This window comes from Poecilia reticulata, linkage group LG2, assembly GCF_000633615.1.
Source record: "Poecilia reticulata strain Guanapo linkage group LG2, Guppy_female_1.0+MT, whole genome shotgun sequence".
Classification (NCBI taxonomy): domain Eukaryota; kingdom Metazoa; phylum Chordata; class Actinopteri; order Cyprinodontiformes; family Poeciliidae; genus Poecilia; species Poecilia reticulata.
This window is the reverse complement of record NC_024332.1, coordinates 6,038,035-6,058,272: the sequence shown is the minus strand read 5'-3', so window position 1 is coordinate 6,058,272 and position 20,238 is coordinate 6,038,035. Positions and strand designations below refer to the sequence as shown.

General features: G+C 39.8%; 2 protein-coding genes across 9 annotated transcripts in view; both read right to left on the bottom strand.

The window, feature by feature from the left end:
- Positions 1-515: 515 nt before the first annotated feature.
- On the bottom strand, positions 516-16,450 carry LOC103474513 (OX-2 membrane glycoprotein-like). Of its 4 annotated transcripts, none has more exons than XM_008425565.2 (8): positions 16,382-16,450; positions 14,081-14,211; positions 13,197-13,289; positions 11,757-12,083; positions 11,109-11,435; positions 9,090-9,365; positions 8,111-8,246; positions 516-1,757 (listed from the first exon to the last, which is right to left on the bottom strand). In XM_008425565.2, exons 3-7 carry the CDS (start codon positions 13,252-13,254, stop codon positions 8,113-8,115), a joined length of 1,122 nt encoding a protein of 373 aa, XP_008423787.1. In that variant the 5' UTR covers positions 13,255-13,289; positions 14,081-14,211; positions 16,382-16,450; the 3' UTR covers positions 516-1,757; positions 8,111-8,112. The 4 variants fall into 4 exon arrangements, with proteins under 4 accessions (XP_008423787.1, XP_008423803.1, XP_008423795.1 ...); XM_008425581.2 differs by having other exon boundaries at positions 14,081-14,161; XM_008425573.2 differs by lacking the exon at positions 16,382-16,450 and adding an exon at positions 15,701-15,809 and having other exon boundaries at positions 14,081-14,161.
- A 746-nt stretch (positions 16,451-17,196) lies between these two features.
- The window catches only part of LOC103474536 (OX-2 membrane glycoprotein-like), an 8,083-nt gene continuing 5,041 nt past the window's right edge, over positions 17,197-20,238 (bottom strand). Inside the window, exons 1-7 of one of the 5 annotated variants that reach the window (XM_017310336.1) lie at positions 19,465-19,527; positions 18,509-18,588; positions 17,846-18,186; positions 17,735-17,742; positions 17,605-17,666; positions 17,464-17,501; positions 17,197-17,371 (exon numbers count right to left, since the gene is read on the bottom strand). In XM_017310336.1, the coding sequence (XP_017165825.1) occupies positions 17,340-17,371; positions 17,464-17,501; positions 17,605-17,666; positions 17,735-17,742; positions 17,846-18,186; positions 18,509-18,564 (537 nt within the window). In that variant the 5' untranslated portion in view covers positions 18,565-18,588; positions 19,465-19,527 and the 3' untranslated portion in view covers positions 17,197-17,339. Of the gene's footprint in view, positions 17,372-17,463; positions 17,502-17,603; positions 17,667-17,734; positions 17,780-17,845; positions 18,200-18,508; positions 18,654-19,464; positions 19,528-20,238 lie in introns of those variants that run through there. The other 4 variants (XM_017310327.1, XM_017310332.1, XM_017310345.1 and 1 more) reach the window with 4 other exon arrangements.

The window sequence follows — 20,238 nt, the reverse complement described above, 5'->3', positions numbered from 1 at the left end:
ATTTGTTAAGGGGGATTCCCCTGTGAATTGTAGGTGGTTGAGTCCAACACAGCTGAGACTATTTAAGCCTGCAGTTTCACCTGTGAAAAGATTGAGATTGAGTTGTGTGTGCTGATGCTGTGAAGAATAAACCCACTGCTGTTTCCACCCGACTCTGYCTCAAGTAGTCTTCCTCACTGTAAAATCCAACCGCAAAAGGCCGCCTTGTTACAGGTACCAAAAATAAATAAATCTGAATCRCGACGTGCATTACTTGCATATATCAAGTTCTGGGTGTTTTWCCAACCAACGSCACTAAAATTAGATGAAGATGAATAACTTTCATTCTATAGGAATTTTAATTTTACTTTCACTGCTTGTTTGGGGAGAAAGAAATGTGACGAAAACTACAACAAAGCTATAAGGAATAAATCTGCTGAAAGTGGTTAAATTAAAAGGGTCCAGAGGAGCACTGGACATTTTGGACAAAAAATTCTGAGTCAATTAGGGAAACTTTTGAAGATAAATCACAATAATTTGCAATGTTTCAAAAAGCTGCACAATAGTGCTTTAATTCTTTAAAGCTCATCCACAATCACAATATTTATATAAATATACACTATACAAGTGTCATTGTATAAAAATTATATATATATAAAAAAAATAAGAGTACATTTATTTTTCTCAGAACCTCTACAAAAGTTATTGCTTTAATCTGATTAATAGACATTTCATAAATGTCAACGCTGCTCCCTACAGTTCAGCTCAGTGACTCACAGACACATAAAAAACAGAAACACAGAGACTTCCTTTAAAAACAAGCGCACACGTGGAAACAGATCCGCCCTCCATCTGTCTCACACTCGTACACACAAACAGTGATTCACAGGTTCATCTGCTGAGGAGGCGTTTGGGCGACATCAACCCCAGAAACACACAGATTACATCTCGACCACCCGTCCCCCCCGGTCCCACATGTAGGAGTTGAAAACTGACAGAGCTGCCGTCCTCTCCGCTCTCAAAATGACTCACAAAGGTCTGGTTCAACAAAAAGTCACATCCAGCCTCAGACCTTTGGCTGCGTTTGGGTATCCAGTTACTCGCAGGTCCAGAACTGGCCCTCCTCTAATCAGCRTACGTCTCCAGGAGCCACTAACAGATGCATTTCGGTGGTGGTGTTGGCGTCCCAAAAGCCGCCAGGCTTGAGGGACAATGGCCAGAAGTAGAGCTAGGGTATATTTATCCAGTCAGGACACAAAACAAGGCTAAACTTAGAACGAAGTTGGATATTTCTGTTTTTCTTCCAACATTTTTCTGTGTGCTGGATGAACCGATCAGGACTGTTAAAGAACTAGGGCAGTGGCGTCGCTAGCTTATGGTGCAACTAACAGGTTAATCTCAACATAATACAGCCACAACAACAAATTTCAGAGCAATAGAAGTAAAAATCACATTCAAGACCGCCAGTTTTGACTTGGATGTGTGGCACTTTATAGCTGCAGAGGGTGTTTGTTACAGGACAAAGAGGAACGACATGACCTGAAACCAAATCGTAAAAAGGTTTTCAGGCCACCGAAGGTCGACTTMTCAGCAGTTCCGTCTCATTTGTAGCATTAAATAGTCCTTTCAGTAGAAGTGTTTTTGTCTGCTCCGGCAGTACATTTCCAGTTGGTAGGAGCAGAACAAGCAGCTCCCTCTGCACGGTGCTGAGCAGCTGGGTCGGACTCAGAAATCCACTGAAGCATAATGGCGGCGGCGACGCCAGATGCTGAGTCAGTCTGGACAGAAACAGAAAATAAAGATTTTGGAAAAAAACAGCAAAAAGAAATCTTGCCACAACAAAATCCTCCTCAGCCTATGATTGGGTTGCTTTTGTTAAGCACCTCATCAGACTGGAGGTCTGGTCAGGCTGAGACCTCAGCAGGGGGCCAGAGATGTTCAGAACGGGATAAGCAGTGGTCAAAGCACACTTTTAAAATTTGATTATTTCAGCTGGATTCTCTGATTTTCAGATTCATGCACATTTAAAATGGTTAGACTCCAGATTATCGTGTACTTGAGTAAACAGTTCACAGCATATTTAAGCTTCATTTCCTATGTTTACACGGAAACAAAAGGAGACAAACAGGCATACTGTGTCTCACTCCTACGGTCCATTTAAAGCCTGGCGACCTCCCTCTTCAGGCCTTCTGTAAAATAACTAACATTTTACTTTTCTGTGACTTATTGGTTCCAGTCAAAGTGGCATTTGTGAAAACTGTCGGTCTGGTTTTGAAGCCCAGCACTACAYAGAAACAGCCTTTTGTAACCGCTAATAAGGGTCATTCTGTGTTACTGTTATTGCACAGTGAACCACAACATCCTGCTCTCACTTCTGAAATAATGTTTTGATATTAAATGTACAGCTCTTAAATTGTTTCATTCATACCTGCAAGCTCCGAGCTTCTCTTTGTATTTAGAGAAGTAGTCCAACAAGTTCCCTATTAATTCTGGTGGACCTCAAAGCTTCGTCTTCAGTCGAATCTCATTCTCATTTTCATGAAAAAGCACCTTTAACAGTTTCCTTTAGTTTCCTTTCCATGGTTTGCTGAGAAAGGTTATRTCTGCCTACGTGAGTATCTGTAAACAGTTGTGCATTTGTTCAGGCCTKGCTAAGATAAATACAAAAGAAACCTCCTGAGTCGGAACAGAAACCCATGGAAATTACACACGGTTAGAAGAATAAAAAAAAAATTGGTACTACATTCCTGTTGCTAGTTGAAAACCATAATAACCAAGTCGAGCTGCGGCACAAAAGGAATCATTAGAGATGTGGTGAACACCTGTGAAATGCTTCACAATCTCCAACTACAACCCTGAGGTCCACACACAGTTACTACTCCACATGTGAKGACTCAATTTTCAGATCRGACTTAAACTCATAATCTGAGTAACACCAATATGAATCATGTAATCCACAGGAGGGATATCAACATGTGACAGGAGGAATTGAACCTACAACCTTCCAGTTGTAAGGCTGCTACTATACCCYTTAGCCACAGCTGTCCAGCRAACTTCAAACAAAATAATCTTACCTCAAATATTTTCTCTCTCTTATGTTGGCTAACTCAAACGAACCATGTTTATCAAAGTAAAAGCCCTTCCTGTTCCTTCCTAATCTACATCCTCTCCTCTTTACTCACCAGGCCACACCTCATTCTGAGTTTTATTTCACAATGCACCTCGGAGAGCATTTCAATTTAGGTTTAAGGGATCTACATGTAGATTTAGAACATGGTTTCCAAATACTCTTAAAAATTCAGTGCAGTAGTTGGYAACAGAGTGGACAACATTGGTTCTCAAAGACTTAATACTTGACTTGGAATCGAGGAAAAATGAAGCTGTCAGACTTTAAAAGTCTTTTTTGGGGTTGTGGTCATCAACTATRAAACAAACTTCCTTTGCCTGTTTAAAACCTATTTGTTTCACTTGCCTTTAATTTTAGCAGCAGGTCATCAACTCTTTTGAGCTATTTTAATTTTGAAGGCACTTACTGAGTTTGAATGCTTTCATTGCTTCACACCCATCTATGTAAAACTCTCTGGTCAATTAAAAATGGATGTAACTGCTATATTTAGCTACAAAAACCAAAACAGTTTTCTCCCTATCCGAGATGTAAGATAGAATTAAAGTAAAAACCACACATTAAATAGATGATTTACACTTAGATGTAACAGTAAATACACGCACAGTGGGTTGATTATTTTACCACAAACCATAGAATCCTATGACTCAGAAGAAATGCCACAACAGCTTCCTTTGACGGTTTGTGGAATTTTATGGCGTYCATGAAATCATTGTTGGTGGATTTAACTTTGAACCAGTGTTGTGCAATCTGACATAATAATTACAGAGCARCAGGGAGCTAAATTTGTTGTAACTCCTTTGTTCATCACTCGGTGTTGTCAGAGTAAATCATCCGAAATGAGGAGTTTCTGATCTAATTTTAAAGATGCAGCACAACAGGGTGGTGATTAAAGTTCCTGATATAAATGTGTCACAGAGTCAAAGCAAAAGGTTGCATTTATTTCCTTCAACTCCACTTYATGAGTGCAACAGGAAGAAACGTGTTTGGACACATCCAACACCCACAAGCATCTAAAGAAGGCAGAATTTCACACTGATCATGTTCCTGAGTCACAAAGAGATGGATGCAACACCTCCTGAGTCAACRTCCTGAAGTGAATCAGCATAGTTTTAAAGCTAATTAAGAGCAAACAGATTACCCTGTAAAAACTGAATCAATGCACTTCAATGACCTCACCAGCAGGTGTYGCCATCGGCCTGTCGGGATGTTTCCCTTCATCTAATCTCAGAGGAGCTGCTCTCCTGATTCAAGGGCAGAGGATTTTTTATTTTTTTTTGAGATCCAAGCAGGATGTGGCACCACTCCCTCTGCAGCAGCATGAAAGCTGCTGCTTAAAAATATATTTGTGTAAAATCTTGCCATCYTTGTCCAAGGTCAGCTTCCTTTTTCTGTGGCGAGCACACCAAGAATTAGGGAAACATGGYCACAAATAGATCCAGCAGGTTTTTACTGGAACAAGCTCAGGACTAAGTAATACCCAGAATCAGAGGCCAGTCTGAGGCTTGTCTGTGGTTCGACCTCACCCGCAGACATCACAGCTCTATAAAAAGGTCCACCGTGGGTTTCTCTGCAGCTCAGAGGCTTTAACATGCTGTTTTACTTCGGACGGCTGCAACATGTAAAGAGTTTCGTACTTAGCAAATGCAGCAAGGAAATGTGGATTTCTTTTTCCATGTGGTAGCAAACCAGATCCAAACCAGAAATACCACCCTGTGTTTCGCTACGTTAAATTAAACCGCCGTGACAAAAACTGACACACGTCAGTCAGAACTTAAAAAAATAAAGTGAATAAATACCAAAAATAACAAAAGCCATCAGTTACTTGATTAAAAGCAATTTTTTAGAACCAAATTCAACCTCCTTTTTCCTTCACAACTCCTTTAATTCATGGTGGCTGGACTCAACAAGGTGTCAGACACATTCTTCGCAAAGATGTTGGTACCTATGGAGTGATCACTATGCAGGWACTACAATTTGTCAACATGTCTGATTCAGGTCTCTTGTCACACAAGAGCTTTGTTGGGTTGGGATCTGGAGTCTGTGGAGGCCAATGAACTYGTCATGCTCAAGAAACCCAGACTGATGTGGTTTGAGCTTTGTGACACATTCACATCCTGCTACATAAATCAGGAGAAGATTTATGACTTAAATGATGCTCAGTTGGAGTAAGAGAACCTAACGGCTGTCAAGACAATATCTCCTGCACCATTAGCCTGTGGCCTTTAATACAAAGAAAGATCAATCTGTGTTTTTAACAAGTTCTGAATTTGAGGCTCGTTGAATGTGAAGTTTTTCTTCTCATGCTCCTTTGGTTTGAGCTGCACCAAGTGTAGATCCAGAAATGCACTGAGGGGAGGTACTGACTGAAGGAGGCAAGGAAGGCAAAGAAGGACGTAGTGGTGCAAGGATGCATAGTAGAAGGTGTTGGTGCAAGGACACAAGATAGGGATCATGGGAGCAAGGCCGCATGGAAGTCTGTACTTGCAAAAGGACACAAGGAGGGAGGTATTGGCACAAGGACAAGGACAGAGGGGATAAAGGAAAGAACCAAGGAGGCAAAGAAACTTATTAAAAAAGTATGATACAATAGAAAAATGCCAGAAAAAAAGTACAGAGGGAAAAAAGATTGAAACCAAGAAAGGGGGAGATGTAAAAAGGAATAAACTATTAAAATTAAGCAAATTAAAAAAAAGGGTTTGGACTACATTATATCCCATTCTCTAGAAAGACACTCCTGAAGTTCCATTCATAAATACATTCCATAAAAGACAAATTATGAAATGATCTGCACAAGTCCTCACTTGTGTGACGTAAAAACGAAAGTCGCAAAGAATGTGACCACGCGTTTATAGCTCACTTCAGTTACAGGCAGGAGCTGTCATTTCCCCAGAACAACCATCTGAATCACATCACAGTAACAGATCCTGTTCCCATCCGGCATGTTCCAGSCGAGACGAGGACYGGGRAACACAGWCRATGCTGTGTCTTTCCCGTCCAAGCTGAGAGGACGCCTTGTTGTCAGGCTGGGCATGCTTTCAACTACAAGCATGTCAGTGTCCCTTTATCCAAGGGATCCTGATGTCTGTCGTCTTCGTCAGCCTGAGGAAGTAGACTGAARGAGGTCCTTTTCTTCAAGGCGTTAGTTTCAGACAATCAGTGCAGCCACTTGTTATTCTGCCCAGAGCAGGCGTAGCTGAGAAAAGAGGAAACCTTCAGCTAATGTGGAAAGAGTTGAGTAAAAATATTTTCATTTCAGATCGTTCCAACTCAACAAATTATACGTGGGTGGGGGGGGGGAATGCACTTCCTATACAATTGTGTCTGCAGACTCTTATCTGTAACTCAGTGGAGAAAGTTAGGAATAATATGATGGCTGGTTTTTCACAGTAACAGTCCACCTTTTAAAAAAGCAAGAATTTTCAGTAAGTCCTGCCTTCTTTCTCCTGATAAGTATAATCAGCGATATAAAAAAAAAACCAAACCTTGATCAACGCCTTGGTTTATTATTCGACCAAGAATAATAAGAAAGACCTTGTCACTTTATTTTTCTTTCAACGCTCTGGTTYCTACTTTGTTTTTCCCTCTCAGTGCGCAGGAGGATTTATGATTAGAGAACCGGGCAGCAGTTCAAGGGCGACATGAGCCTGGCACCACGCAATTCAACAAACCAAGAGGAAAAAGGTGTCGCCGCCAATGAAAGGAGTGACGCTGACATGTGAAGGTGGGAGATAGCTGCAAAGTGACCTTCTGTCCCTGTTAATGTTTCTTTATAGTTCCATTGCACAATAATAACTGGATTGTTTTCCAACAAATTCAGCACAATTTAGATACCATCATACCGCCAAGCTTTAAAAGACAACGACTCATGATCTTTGGCTGAAACGACAAGAACCTGTAGACAAGACTGCAGATGTTAGATTCTGTAGTGCTAAGATKGTGTCTGCTGTATGTATTAATGCATGCTAAAGTATAGTTTATTTTAACTATTAAAATAGGCAATTCTAACAGCTTTTAGGGGGGACCATAAGTATTCAAGGGTTTGTGGATCTAACAAAAATAAGAGATGTTCCAATAAAAGGAGGTAGRAAAACAGAGGGAGACAGACAAGACTGACAACTTTTAAAAAAATAAAATTAAACGGATGTTTACCTGGCCTTTGAGCCGTCAAAGGCCAGGTTGAGATGCCGAATTTGGTCTGAAAATACATATTTTTACTTGATCTTTTCCTTTTCCAAACTGCACTGGAATGCTTTGAACTAGTCAGAGGTGAAGGTCGCTTCTATCTTTAGAGGACTATAAGGGAACCGTTGTTCCCTGCCAAAACATCTGTGGATTTAAAACTTGGTCCGACCTCAAAGATGTTGTTCATTATTAAAATAAACCATATCAAACTAAAACAGTGACTTACAGATAAATGGGTCTAATGAGATGAACCCTGGCTGGGCTACTGTAATCCTTCAGGCCCATAAAACAMCCGACTGTTTTCTGCTTATGCAACCAGCAGACATGGGAATGTTTCATCACAGCCACACACAATGACAGCCACTCAAAACTTGGCCTCCGCAGCAGGCCGCAAGAGAAACAATGCTCTGGATATCTGCTGAGCGTTTCCTCCCCAACGGCATACACCCAGAAATACTTGTGGCTGAAAAAAAAATGTGTGAATGTGTTTAAAAATGCTTCATTTCACATTTTAACTCATTTTCTAAAGTTACAGAAACACCTGTGAGAGTTTCCCAGAACAAACGTCTGGCGGACTACAAGGGAATCGCTCCAACTTTTTTATTTTTAGACCCACATTTCTTCTCCCCAGCTGCAGAAAAACTGAAACCGGCTCTATGACAAAAATTCCCTTTCACATAAGCTGAGAGATGAGCTTCTAATTAACTTTTGATTACCAGCTTCACTTTCTGGGAAACGAGCCTGTGCCATCCCGCTGCCACAAACAGAGGCTCTCTGAAGTGTTGACAGAAGGAAATGTGGTGGAGTGGACTTCAGACTTACCGTCAAATGCATACRAAGCGCTTGCAGAAAAACACACACAGACCCAGGATGACGACAGTTGCAGCCACACACACAGAGATGAGGACAACGTTGGGTGAACTCACTACATCAGGCAAAATCTGATCCTCTGAGAKACCTGAGAAAACATATTTTAAGCAGTTTTGTAAACAAGAATGGGTAGAAAAATGATCATTTAGATAGATAACCAAAAGACCTGCAGCTGCAATTGAAGCAAGATGGTGGTTCTACAAAGTAATGACTAAGTGGGAAACATAGAAATGAAGCACATTGTTCTGATATAAATTTGTGAAAAAATGTTAAGAGTGGTGTACAGTTTACCGATTCCGTAATGGTATATTGTAGAAAATCCCAATAAAATGCTGCATTCTGGGTACACAAATGGGCGTTATCACAGATCCTTCCTCCCAATAAACATAAAACTTAGAATCTCAATCTAAAAAAAAGTGTCAACATYTCTGCTGTCATTTTATGTCATGKGAATCATCCSTTCTCATGGACGAATACACAATTTGTAAATWTTTTACTAARTGTGAATGTGCAATTTTTTCARTAGCACATTGAAATACTTTTATTTTCTTACTCACTATAAAGTTTCATATTCTTTCTTACATTAGTTTGAACATAACTTGCTGCTGGTACACTTAGATAAAGGATATTTTTATTAAAAATAAATCAGAAGTTTTGGTTCTTAAGAGAGGGGATATGAAAAAGTCATAGGGGTGAAAACTTTTTCCAGGCACTGGACGATGTCTGGACTAAACATGTCAAAGTCACGCGGTTTGAGAAAATAAACCTTGCTGAGACGTTACGGGATGCAGGATTCCACCACCAAAGTATCCATAATTGYACCCCGACTAAAATAGAAAACCTCTAATCTCTGCACCTCGGAGCCACAGATTGGGAAGCGGCGAGTCATGTCTGGGAAGAACAAACATGCATCGCAGCATAATTTGCTCACCGTCTGCTTTGATTACCAGCSTGCGGGCTTTCTCCAAACCCTGGTGCTGCACGACGCATTTCACAGTGCTGAGTGCAGACATGAAGCGCAGCGTGCTCGTCACTATCGTGGTGCCGTCACCCTGAATGTCCATCGACAACACCGGTGCACCCAGGGTGACAGAATTGACGCTAGTCTCCCACAGGATGGTGGATGGAGGCCTCGACTGGGCGGTGCAGTTTGCCTCCGTGACTCCCGAGGGCAACGTCGAGTAGGTCACCTCTGGCTTGGGTAAAACTGGGGGTAGAAATGGGAGAGCACATCAGCGTGTTAATTTTTACAGCTCTGTARCTTGATTCTAACTAGATTTTTCTGTGGTGTGTTGTGATGTAGAGATAGAGAGAGAGACAGAATATCAGCATCAATCCCTCCAGACAAGGACAACTTGGAATTGTCTGGAGGGTCTGCAAAACGCAAACAAATGTTGGTGTATCGGCTTTTAGTGACTGTGCGTCTGGAGCAAAGCAGGACAAACACACACCAACACAGAGGCTTTGTTTGGAGAGGAACAGTGAACCACTCATCCCCTGTGGGTTGCTTTCCAAATTACTCACTCCTTTCCCCCTCTGTGACACTTTCCTCTCCCTTCCTTCCTTCCTTCCTTTTCACTGTAAAAACAACCTCCCAGGGGAAAGTGAGCAGCTCCTCACGCCCCTGGAAGTCTTGCCACCGTYGTCTGAACTCGATTACACTCACAGGAAATAAAAAGAGTAGGAGGTCAAAGTGCTGCGTTGGAAAAGTGAAATCCATCTCCAAGGCAGTTCAGAACAGTAGTTTAATGACCGACCTCAGCTGCCATCATCTCACTGGGGTGTGTTTATGCTGAGAACTTCCTTTTCCTGAGTTGTTCGAAGATTTGCTCTGAGTGTATAATGCATGGTCCTCATGTGGACAGAAAAAACTTGAATATYGCACAAAGAGCGTGATTTTAAAGGGATTTGGAAGGATCAAGTTAACAAGTTAGTGGTGTTGAAGGATGTTTCCAGCAGAATTCATCTTATTAAATCACTTCCTGCAGTTTGTTTTACATTATGATGCAGAAATATGAGGGAAAAAATGTGCTGATTTTCTGCTTTCAAACATTTCTGACTTGTGTTTTTCTGCAGACTGCTCAATGAGCTTTCACAACAACGCTTCTTTCGCCTCCCAGGCCAGTTACTCTTGATAGGATTTATTTCTTAATAGATCTACACACCATTGAAAGAGCAATCTGAAGCTTGTTCTCATTTAATAATTACTTTAACTGTCAGAGAGGGCAACAGATGCCAGATCTGCAGATAACACTAACAAGGCTCAGATTTTATTGAGCCAACGTGACATAAAAAAATCTGAGACGCAGCAATTTGTAAAAGTGTTCGAGCAACTTGAACTTTTCCCTCATTACGACCGTAAACCTTACAGGGATTTTATGTGACGGATCAACAGAAGGAGCACAATAGTGAATAAAAATTAAAGAGCTACTCGGTTCAACATGTTTCACCAGTAAAGACCTCCATTCACTTGAATTAATGCGTTGCAGATGCGTCTTACCAGATCACCTTCTTCTACACATTTAAAGTAAGGCTAAATTACGCACAGGTGGACTGTTCTAATTTACTATTAGATGATTTTTTTTTCAACATTTGCTTGTCATTTCCTACAAAATGCATCAGATWTTTTTATTTATTTTAACTTCACAAAATGTTAGAAGCTCAAAGGACGTGAAGATGTTACTCCAGCATTCCTACAAAAGTTGCTTAAATCGTGTTGAAATTCAATATAAGACCAATATTTCAACTAAATGTTTGCATAACTTTAATTCAAGTTTTTACCTTTCAGAAATTTAAATCAAACATTTACTATACACYAAGTGTCTTTAACCTTTCCGCTTTTTTATGAGCCGCAGTAAGTGCTTCCTGAAAGCTGATGCTTTCTAAGAGAATCCAAACTTTCAGCAGAAAAATAAATGTACGCTGCTTCTGAAAGCCACGTCRGTCTCACCGTAGACGTGGAGGCAGGCGACGGCCTTCCTGGTTCCGTCCGGGTAGGTGTGGAACTCACAGGTGTAGCAGGCCTCGTCCTCCGTTTGGACCTCCTCAATGGTCAGCCTGGTCTCCCCCAGCGTGGGGCTCAGCTTGACCCGACCTTTGAACTGCTCCCCCATGTAGGAGCCAATCTTGGCGTACGAAGCGACCGTGGTGGTGCCCTGCTCGGTCGTCTTCCTCCACAGAGCCTGGCCGACCCGTTTGACGAGGGGGTACGAGCAGGACAGGGTGACGGGCAGCCCGCGTATGGCCGTCCTGTTCCCCTCCAGGTGGACTCTGCCGCCTGTTGCAAAGAAGAAAAGCAGTGTGCAGGTTTTCCATTTAGGAATTGCCAATTAGCCGCAGCACATTTGCATTGGGTTATCTGTGTGGGTGGGCTTTTACTTCTGCTGATCTGGGAGTTTAAAATTGATCCTGCAGCTTCCTGAGCAAAACAAACCCAGTGACTCTAATCAAAAAAGTTACATGGCTTCGATAAATAAATTTAAACAGAAATGTCGGGCAGAGACGCTGCATGTTCCCTGAAATAACTAGARTTAAAAAATAAAGTACATAGAAAGCATGTGAGAAGCGAAGGAGAAGCGGAGGTCTTYCCTGCACCCACCGGTGAGGGTGATACAGATGGTGCCTTGCTGCTGCCCGGAGGGGAACACGTCGAAAAAGCAGTGGAAGCAGCCCTCGTCGTCCGGCCGCACCTTCTTGATGGTGATGTAGCTGGACTCCGTGCGCGCCACCGTCACCTTCAGGTTGGCGTCCTGGTGGACGAAGCGCACCGCCGGGCGCGTCRTATACGCCAGGATCATGTTGGAGTGAGGGTCGTGCCAGCGCACCTGGTGCACGGTTTCCTCCTCCTCGGTGGTGATGTTGCAGAAGAGGTGGGCGGGATCACCCACTTCTGCATTCAGATTGGCGGAAGCTGTGATCTTAGCAGCTGTCAGACACGCAGAGAGGCAGAAGCTGTGAGCAAATATCTGGATGTCAAGGAACAGAGGTTTATGAGGCTGGTACATGGATGCAATGAATTAGAAATTTACTTATTTTGTAATTTGGATTAAAAAAGTAAAACTGCAACCTAACCCTTCCTTATATTTTCCATYCAAATAGTAAGAGTTTATTGTAATCTAAGTGAATAAAGTTCTCAAGGATTTCTGAAGGTCTTCTAAAGTTCTTCTCTGAACTTTTAAACTGACATTTGATCATTTGGATCTAAATGTTCTCCCAAAGTCAAAGGATGAACCTGAGATTGATCAGATTTGGAAATTGTCTTTATTTTTCTTTACTTTATACCACTTTATTTACACAAAATATCAAATGTTATCCAAATGGWACAAACAGCTCTTTTTTTTGTCTTTTGGTTCCAACTTTTCTTTATTCCATTTTCTTTTAAAATCAAATATGAGACATAGAAATTGTTAATCTATGTTGAGAGGTCCTCTGGTGGTATAATTTTAGCTTCACYTGGTTCAAATTCTACAAAAAAGATCTAGAATTTTAGCACCTTTTGATAGCCAGTTAATCCAAAAATAATCCCAGATCAGCTCCACACAGAATTAAAGGGCTGAATTTTTMACATATTGATGTTAGCGGCGATAAAGTATTTTTTTTGTTGCAAATGCATCTTTTGCTACAAATGATCAAGCATTCACTGAAAGAATGCCATTATTGCAATTTAGACCGCTTTAATAAAAGGAATTAAAATATTAGTCTATTTGCMTCTTTTAGTTTTTATAACATGTCAGATAGTATTAAAAAAATGCTTTACTGAAAAATCTGCAAAAAGTGCCAAATTTTTTTAGCCGATAAATTAATAAATTGTCAAAATAATTGCTAGATTAATGTTTAACTAAAATAATTGTTAGCTGCAGCCCTAAAACAACCAAAGAAAAATTTGGAGAGCACCAGAGGTAAGCCTAAAAGGAAACATATATAAAGCATTTGCACAGAAAACTGCTGTGTGCTGCACTGTGAGTAAAACTTTATGTTTTGATGTTCTCATAAAACCAGCAGCAGTCTGTGTAAAAACCCTCCTGGAGGTGAAACATACCTTGTGTTGCTCGTAGGATCCACAGCAACAGGCACAGGGGGAGGACCGGTCCACACATCGTCTGACCCACTCGCTTTCACATCTAGTCAGCAGCTGCAAACACAGCCAGCGGGCCACAACCACAGCCTCAGTCTGAGCGGTAGACCTCAACTTTGACAGCTTGTCGCCACAGAAAACATTTAATGCTGCCCAATCATGTTTCCTTGAACAAAATGGGGTCTACAAAAACATGTTCATGACATTTTTTGCACAAACTAATTCCTCAATAATGAGATTTCAGTCAGAACTGGTCAGTTCTGCCTATTTTGAGCTCTTTTCAGAATTAGCAGTTTTATAGCCTCTTGTCACTTTAAATCCAAACAAGCCTCTCCTGGCCACGCCCCTCCCCCCAAACCATCTTTACAATTACAATCATAGGTGAAAATGGCTGCAAATAGATGAGCTATTACATACAACCGTACATCTTTGGAAAGCATTAGCAGAGCCTCCTGCACAACCAACGAGAATGCAGGATGTGGCTACCGGATGGTAAGTCGACAATAAAACACTTGTCTTTTCCAGCAGCCATTGTAGATCACATAAAGTGGTAAAACCAGATGACCAAACATGCCAGAGCTCAGCTTGGGTTGCCAGGTAACGGGCCAGGCTTTGCTGGGGTTGTTAGATGAGGGCCAGTGCCTGCTGCTATGTGAGGTTTTTGAAAAGGCTMAGATTCCAGACACTAAAAAACATCAACTTATTGCCAAAAATCAGCTGGGTGGGGTTTATAATAAGCACTTGAGCTGTTTTTAGAAGCAGTTGAGACCAAAATCAAAGTAAAAAATTTACAAAATGTGAATTTTGGGTGATAAGTCTCCTTTGAACATCACATAAAGTAGACGTACCTCTGTCAGATGTCCAGTGTTGTGGCTTGGTGAGCTGCTGGTCAGCACATGTTGAGCTGCTTCCWATTAACCCACCAACTCCTGTAATGAGACGCCAGGCGATGATTATGATGATGCCAACATCCTGATTTCTAAAGAGAAAAACAGTAAAAGGAGAGATTTTACGGGTAATGGGGATATTTGCGYTTTGGATGTTTTTGGTGATGCTTCCAAGTTACCATGGTGACGAGAGCTATCACCTGGGGTTCTAATGGATGTTTTGCATGTTAATCCACAGCAGGCGGCTCTGTTTTGGCAAGCCCATAATTACACAAACAAGCTGCCCCCTCAACAGTCTAGACGCCACCAAAGCCTGAAGTTTCAAAATCGATATTGTGGAGAAATTACAGATGAGGAAATGCAGGGCAGTGAGGCATTAATCACAACATGATGGAGGATGAGTGTAAAGCAGAGGGTGTGTTTGTAAATCCAGTGGGGTGCGTTTCAGCTTAAAAGGTGCTTCCCTGTCAGAAACARTGTTATTGCAGTGGGATTACCGGAGGAACACCCCTGCTGGTCCAGACTCCACAGCTTTATAGCTATGGGGTCACTGTAAATCCTTTGCTGTATTTACAGTGCCAAMCATCTGGTTTAGAACAAGCAGCCTGCTCCTGTTGGGTAGCAGCTGAAGAACATTTCCGCTGCAAAATCCTCCTTCCACAGACAGCTCCAAGAACCCAATCAGAGTTCATCAATCAGCTGCTCCCAATGAGGAGCACTAAAATATGGATTTAAGTGGCTTTTAAGTGACATTTCAGGACAGTTKTGTAGCATATTTAGGGGTCATGATACAGATGTTTCCCCATATAGTTTCAAATGAGATTTCTTTGTTACATACATGATAGTAACTGTGGGTTTCTTAACTGTTGACCACTGTTAAACCGTCATTATAGGGCTAAATTATCATCAGATTGCTCCATATAAATGAATATTAGAAACATTACTCAAGTAACTGATTAGCTTGTTAGCATACTTTTACTCAAGTAACAAGGGGTGGTTCAAGAAATTACTAGAGTAAAAAAAAGTATTTGGTCAACAGGCTACTCAAGTACTGAGTAACTGATAAAAAAAAAATCAAAATTATGACAAATGGACCAAAAATATGAAGCTATGTGGAAATTTAAGTATTTTAAAGACCAGAATGAAAAAAAATTACTAAATAATAAATTCTGGCAAATTAATTTCGTTGGAAGTAAAATTTACAAAACTAACAAAAACAGGTGTGGGTTTTTGGCTAAAACAAGATTGTTCTTCATTCAGTGAAGTTATTTTAGTATCCAGAAATTTGACTCAGTCGCGATATTGCTATTACTCAAATAAAATTAAAAGGTACGGCATAGTAAAAATACTCATGGAAGTACTTTTTTTCCTCTAAAAAGTTACTCAAGTAAATGTAAATAGTTACTATCCAACTCTGTCAGTCCCTCATCACCTGTAACGGTTAATTATAAGCTCACATAAACTAACAAATACATTACATTTAAGCACTGCAGTCAGTTACACGGTCAGCTTTCCCAATGTTAGCATGGACTTCTAGCACACTTAAACATTACTATTATTGTGCCAATAATTGATATTTACCTGTTGACAGATCCGACCGGGCAGCAACAATGACCGTCTCGGTTGTTCAACACCCGTTACGGCGCGGAACTGTTGTTAGCGTTAGATAATTATAACTACCGTACTCAAGGTGTTCGATACGCCTTCTGGTGGAAATTTGCTGAAATTACATGCTTACTGCCACCCCGAGTCTCAGTAGGAGAAATGCAGCTTGAGGAAAAATGTCTACGTTAAAACAGGAGTCATCAATCTTAGTTAAAATAATTGAAAATAGATTGGGTGTAATTATATCTAACGTCTATTCTGTCCCATATCCATAACATATTGAAGAGAGAAAATACATGTTCTAATCTTCCATAATTTCTGCTCCCCAAAACTATTTTCCAGAAAGAAAACTATTAAAGCTGAAGCAAAAAAAATTATAAAATAAAAATAAAAGTCAATTTGGATAAAATGTAAAGCTTGAGGTTTTTGAATTTTTTAAAATATTTKTACATTTTTAAACAGAGGCAGTAAAAAGGAAAAAAACAAACAAGCCTGCAGTAATAAAATTATATGGTAATATTTTTTTAACGCTTAAAACGTCTCCCGCAGGTGTGTTTAAACCGTGTCGATAAACTACAWAGCTTCATTTTATGCTAAATTGAACGGACCTTTAGCCTTTTTAATTTAACATTAAAAAAAATAACTTATGAAACTTACCCAATGACAGCAGCGAGTAGTCCGTAAAAGCCCAAAGTTATTCCGATATGCTCCCTGCTCTGCCTCTAGTGTCCGAATGAAGAGGCCGACCTCTGTAGAAGCATTTAAACTGCTTAACTAAAATCATGCATGCAGCTCTACCTCCACCTACTGTTGAATTTGGGTATATTCTCACATCTTGAAATAAAATCACCCATTACATTACATAGATCCAAACTATTTGAACGTTTGATTGCGCATCAATTTTTTTTTTAATAATTACTTTTTAAAAATTATTTCTTGAGAACATCTATCAGCTAGACTGACACCCATGAWGCAATTCAACCAAAAGCATGACTTTCCTCATCGAAAAACAGACATACATCCATGTCGGACTCATAAAGACATGACAGTTTAATTCTTAAACTGGGAACAATTTGTCCAATTTTATTTTTAGAAGTATTTGTAATTGGAAATACTTACATCTGTTAATGTTTCTTCATTAACAGATGTTTGATCTAAGCAAACAATATCTTTCCTGTTTGAATCTCACTATGGAGTTCCCTCTGATTTTGAAAGCAGAGTTATGATGCATAAAGCTTAATACAACTAAAGTCAGCATTTCCGTTTTTTCTTTCTTTCTTTTTTTTTAGATTCAGTGGATCTTTTTAAGAAGACATCCGTTCTTACAAATCCTGAAGTAACACCCTGACAAAGGTTAAAGCAACAAATTAACTACAAAGTTAATCTGTTGCTTAACTTTGTGATTAAAGCAGTATAGTTGTGCAAAACATCTGAAACAAAATGCGCAGCTCTAGAGACAACAACAACCAGTCTGTCCTTGAACGCTGCCTGTCAGGTATTCCTGCATTCTTTTATTACAGTGTCATTAGGAAAGAGCTGCWGTTCGATCAAGAAGGAAAGTCTGGCTTGTTCCACTAATGGTCAAAGTAGAGTTCTTCTTCTTCAGCTGCTTTGGTCAGGTCCTCCTTGATGTCCAGTGTAGCAACCCTAAAATATGGTGTCCCACAAAGGACACACAGGTGCTAAAGGTGGCAAAAGACGATAAATCTATCTGCAAAGCTCAGGAATAAATGACTTACATTTTCTCTGGCGTCCTTTGAAGGTTATTTTTTTATTCCTGTGAATGATTTAAAAGTAATTCAGTTTAAAATGTTATCAAATAACTGTTTTTGAATCATTAATGAGGTAAAACAACAAAAAAAACAATTTGATAGAAGTACCTATTCCACGCAGGACAGGAAAAAATTCCAGGCTGCCACTGCTGCAGCAATAGAAAGCCATCCTGTAGGAAGATGTGTGGTTCAGCAAAAGGAAAAAGAAAAAAAACAAAAACTCTGACCGTGAACTTACCGACGCCTCTGCGATACGATGCAGAATATACAGGCAGCACTGAAACTGAAACTGAAACTGAAACATTTAAATCACACCAGCCATCAAATGATCATCAAACGAGGTTCTCACCATGAACCTTCAGGCAGGTTCTCCCTATCAGATTTCCGTCAGGGAAGGTGGAGAACAGACAGAGATAACATCCTGCATCCTGATCTGTGACGTTCCTGATAACTATGGAGTTCTTCTGCGATCCAGCTTCCGTAAACTGAATTTTGCCTTTATATTCTGGATACACTGATGAACCAAATCTCTCGGAGTAAGCGCCGATATTCTTCTCTGTGTTCCCCGAGACCTTCTGCCAGGTGACCTGCGAGACAACTTTAGTTTCTAGGAGCTGGCAGCCGAGAGTGGCATCTTTTCCCAGWGCTGCTGACACCGTCTGCTGGGTTTGGACCTCAGCTGCTACACCTGTAGAAAAAACTTATATAAAAACAGGGTGCAATTTTTAAGCTAAAGCTAAATTATTCTTGTATTCATCAACTAAAAGGCACTCCTTTTGAGACAAGCACAAMRAAAACAAAAATGAAATTTAAGTGGTTCYGTCTGTCTTAATTGAGCAGAAAAATCTGCAAAATGTGCCAATTTTTTTAATMCAATTAATAGTCAGAATAATCTAAAGATTAATAAACAACTAGTCATATTTGTCTGATGTTCTTTTTTTAAATGTTTTATGAGAACTTTTTTWAGTTCTCATAAAACCAGCAGCAGTCTGTATGGAGGTGAAACATMCCTTGTGTTGCTCGCAGGATCCACAGCAGCAGGCACAGGGGGAGGACGGGTCCACACATCGTCTGACCCAGTTGGTTTCACATCTGCAAACACAGCCAGCGAGCCACAACAGATCTGTTCWGCCGTTACAGTGCTGAATTGATGTTCTTKCCCTATMTAAGAAAGTATCAATAATATTGCTCAAATAAATTATTTCACCTTYGCTAACTTCTTCTGCAACACAAACAAATGCAGCGTAACAATTATATAGAGGTGTATAGAGTTCCCCCCCAAAATACTTCAACATATTTTTACTCAAGTGAAAGTAAAATGTAGCCGTTCAAGAAATTACTCAAGTAAAAAAATACTTGGTAAAAAGGCTACTAAAGTRCTGATGAAAACATCAATCATTTAATATTTAAAAATTACATAATCAGAGGGATCAAAATGTAAAACTGATGTGGAAATCTTGGTATTTTAAAGATGAGAACGAAAGTAATTCATATAAATAGCATAATTACAAGGTAACAAAATTAGGCAAAAATTGCATTTMTTTCAATATAAAACTTATACAGCTAGGCTATCTAAAACCGCAGGKKTGTCTGAGTCTGGAGATTTTATGTTTAAAACAAGATTGTTCTTCTTTCAGTTAAATTACTCAAAGTAATTAAACCCTAAAATATATTCAAGAGAAGGGGTTCTTCATAATAAGATTATTCAAGTCAAAAGTACGGCGTAGTTAAAATACTCCCAAAAAAGTTACTCAAGTAGATGTAACGAAGCAGATGCAACTAGTTTCTACCCGTGTTAGTCTCACATTAGCGGAATGGTTCATTCTAATTGCTAATTTACTGAAACGAACACAAAAACATTTAACCACTAAACAGTCTGGGATAAGCAGTCAACTTTCCTCGAATATGGAAAGTTGTGTGCAGCTGCAGACATTAACGTTACTATAATTGTGTCAATTTATATTTTACCTGTTGACAGATTAGACGGCCCCCGTTACTCAACAGCCGTAACGACGCTGAACTGTCGTTGGGTAATCAGAAGCACTCAATGTGATCGACATGCCCACTTGTGGCGAACTGCTGTAACTACATGCTTATTGCCACCTTCAGTCTCAATAGGAGAAATGCAGCTTGGTGAAAAATGAGTATGTTAATACAGGGCAGTCTTTAATTCAAAGAAAATAAATGAGGAAAGGAGATGTGATTATGTTCAACGTGTATTTTGTCCCATCTTTAAACAAGTGACATTACTCCTGCTTTGTGCATTGCACATATCAATGAAGYTTTTATTTAACTTTTTTTAATTTCTTCTGTATCACAACAAAAATCCTGTAAGAATATGAAGCAGTTAAAACCACAGAGCACATACACAGGCTTTGGGAATTTCCACTTGTTTATTTTGCTTAAAATGTTCAAAAAATAGCAGAAAACTTTTTAATTTGACTATTTTGGAGCAGCAGATGAAAATTGTCCAGATCTATTTAAAAAAAAAAAATCAAGTCCAGCTATTGTGGGATTTTTTATAATGAAAGAATATCAAAGTCTGCTTTGTTTATAGCAATAATGAAATAAAGGTTGACACGTTCCCTTGGCTCATTTTACACACCCATCTCTCTTCAACACGTGCCACTATTTTACTAAATACACAAGTTTTCCGTTTGTATAAAATGTATTGGAAAGGATTATTAAAATGTAGAAAAAAACAAATTCACTTTGTATCTCAGTATGTTCATATAAAAAAAT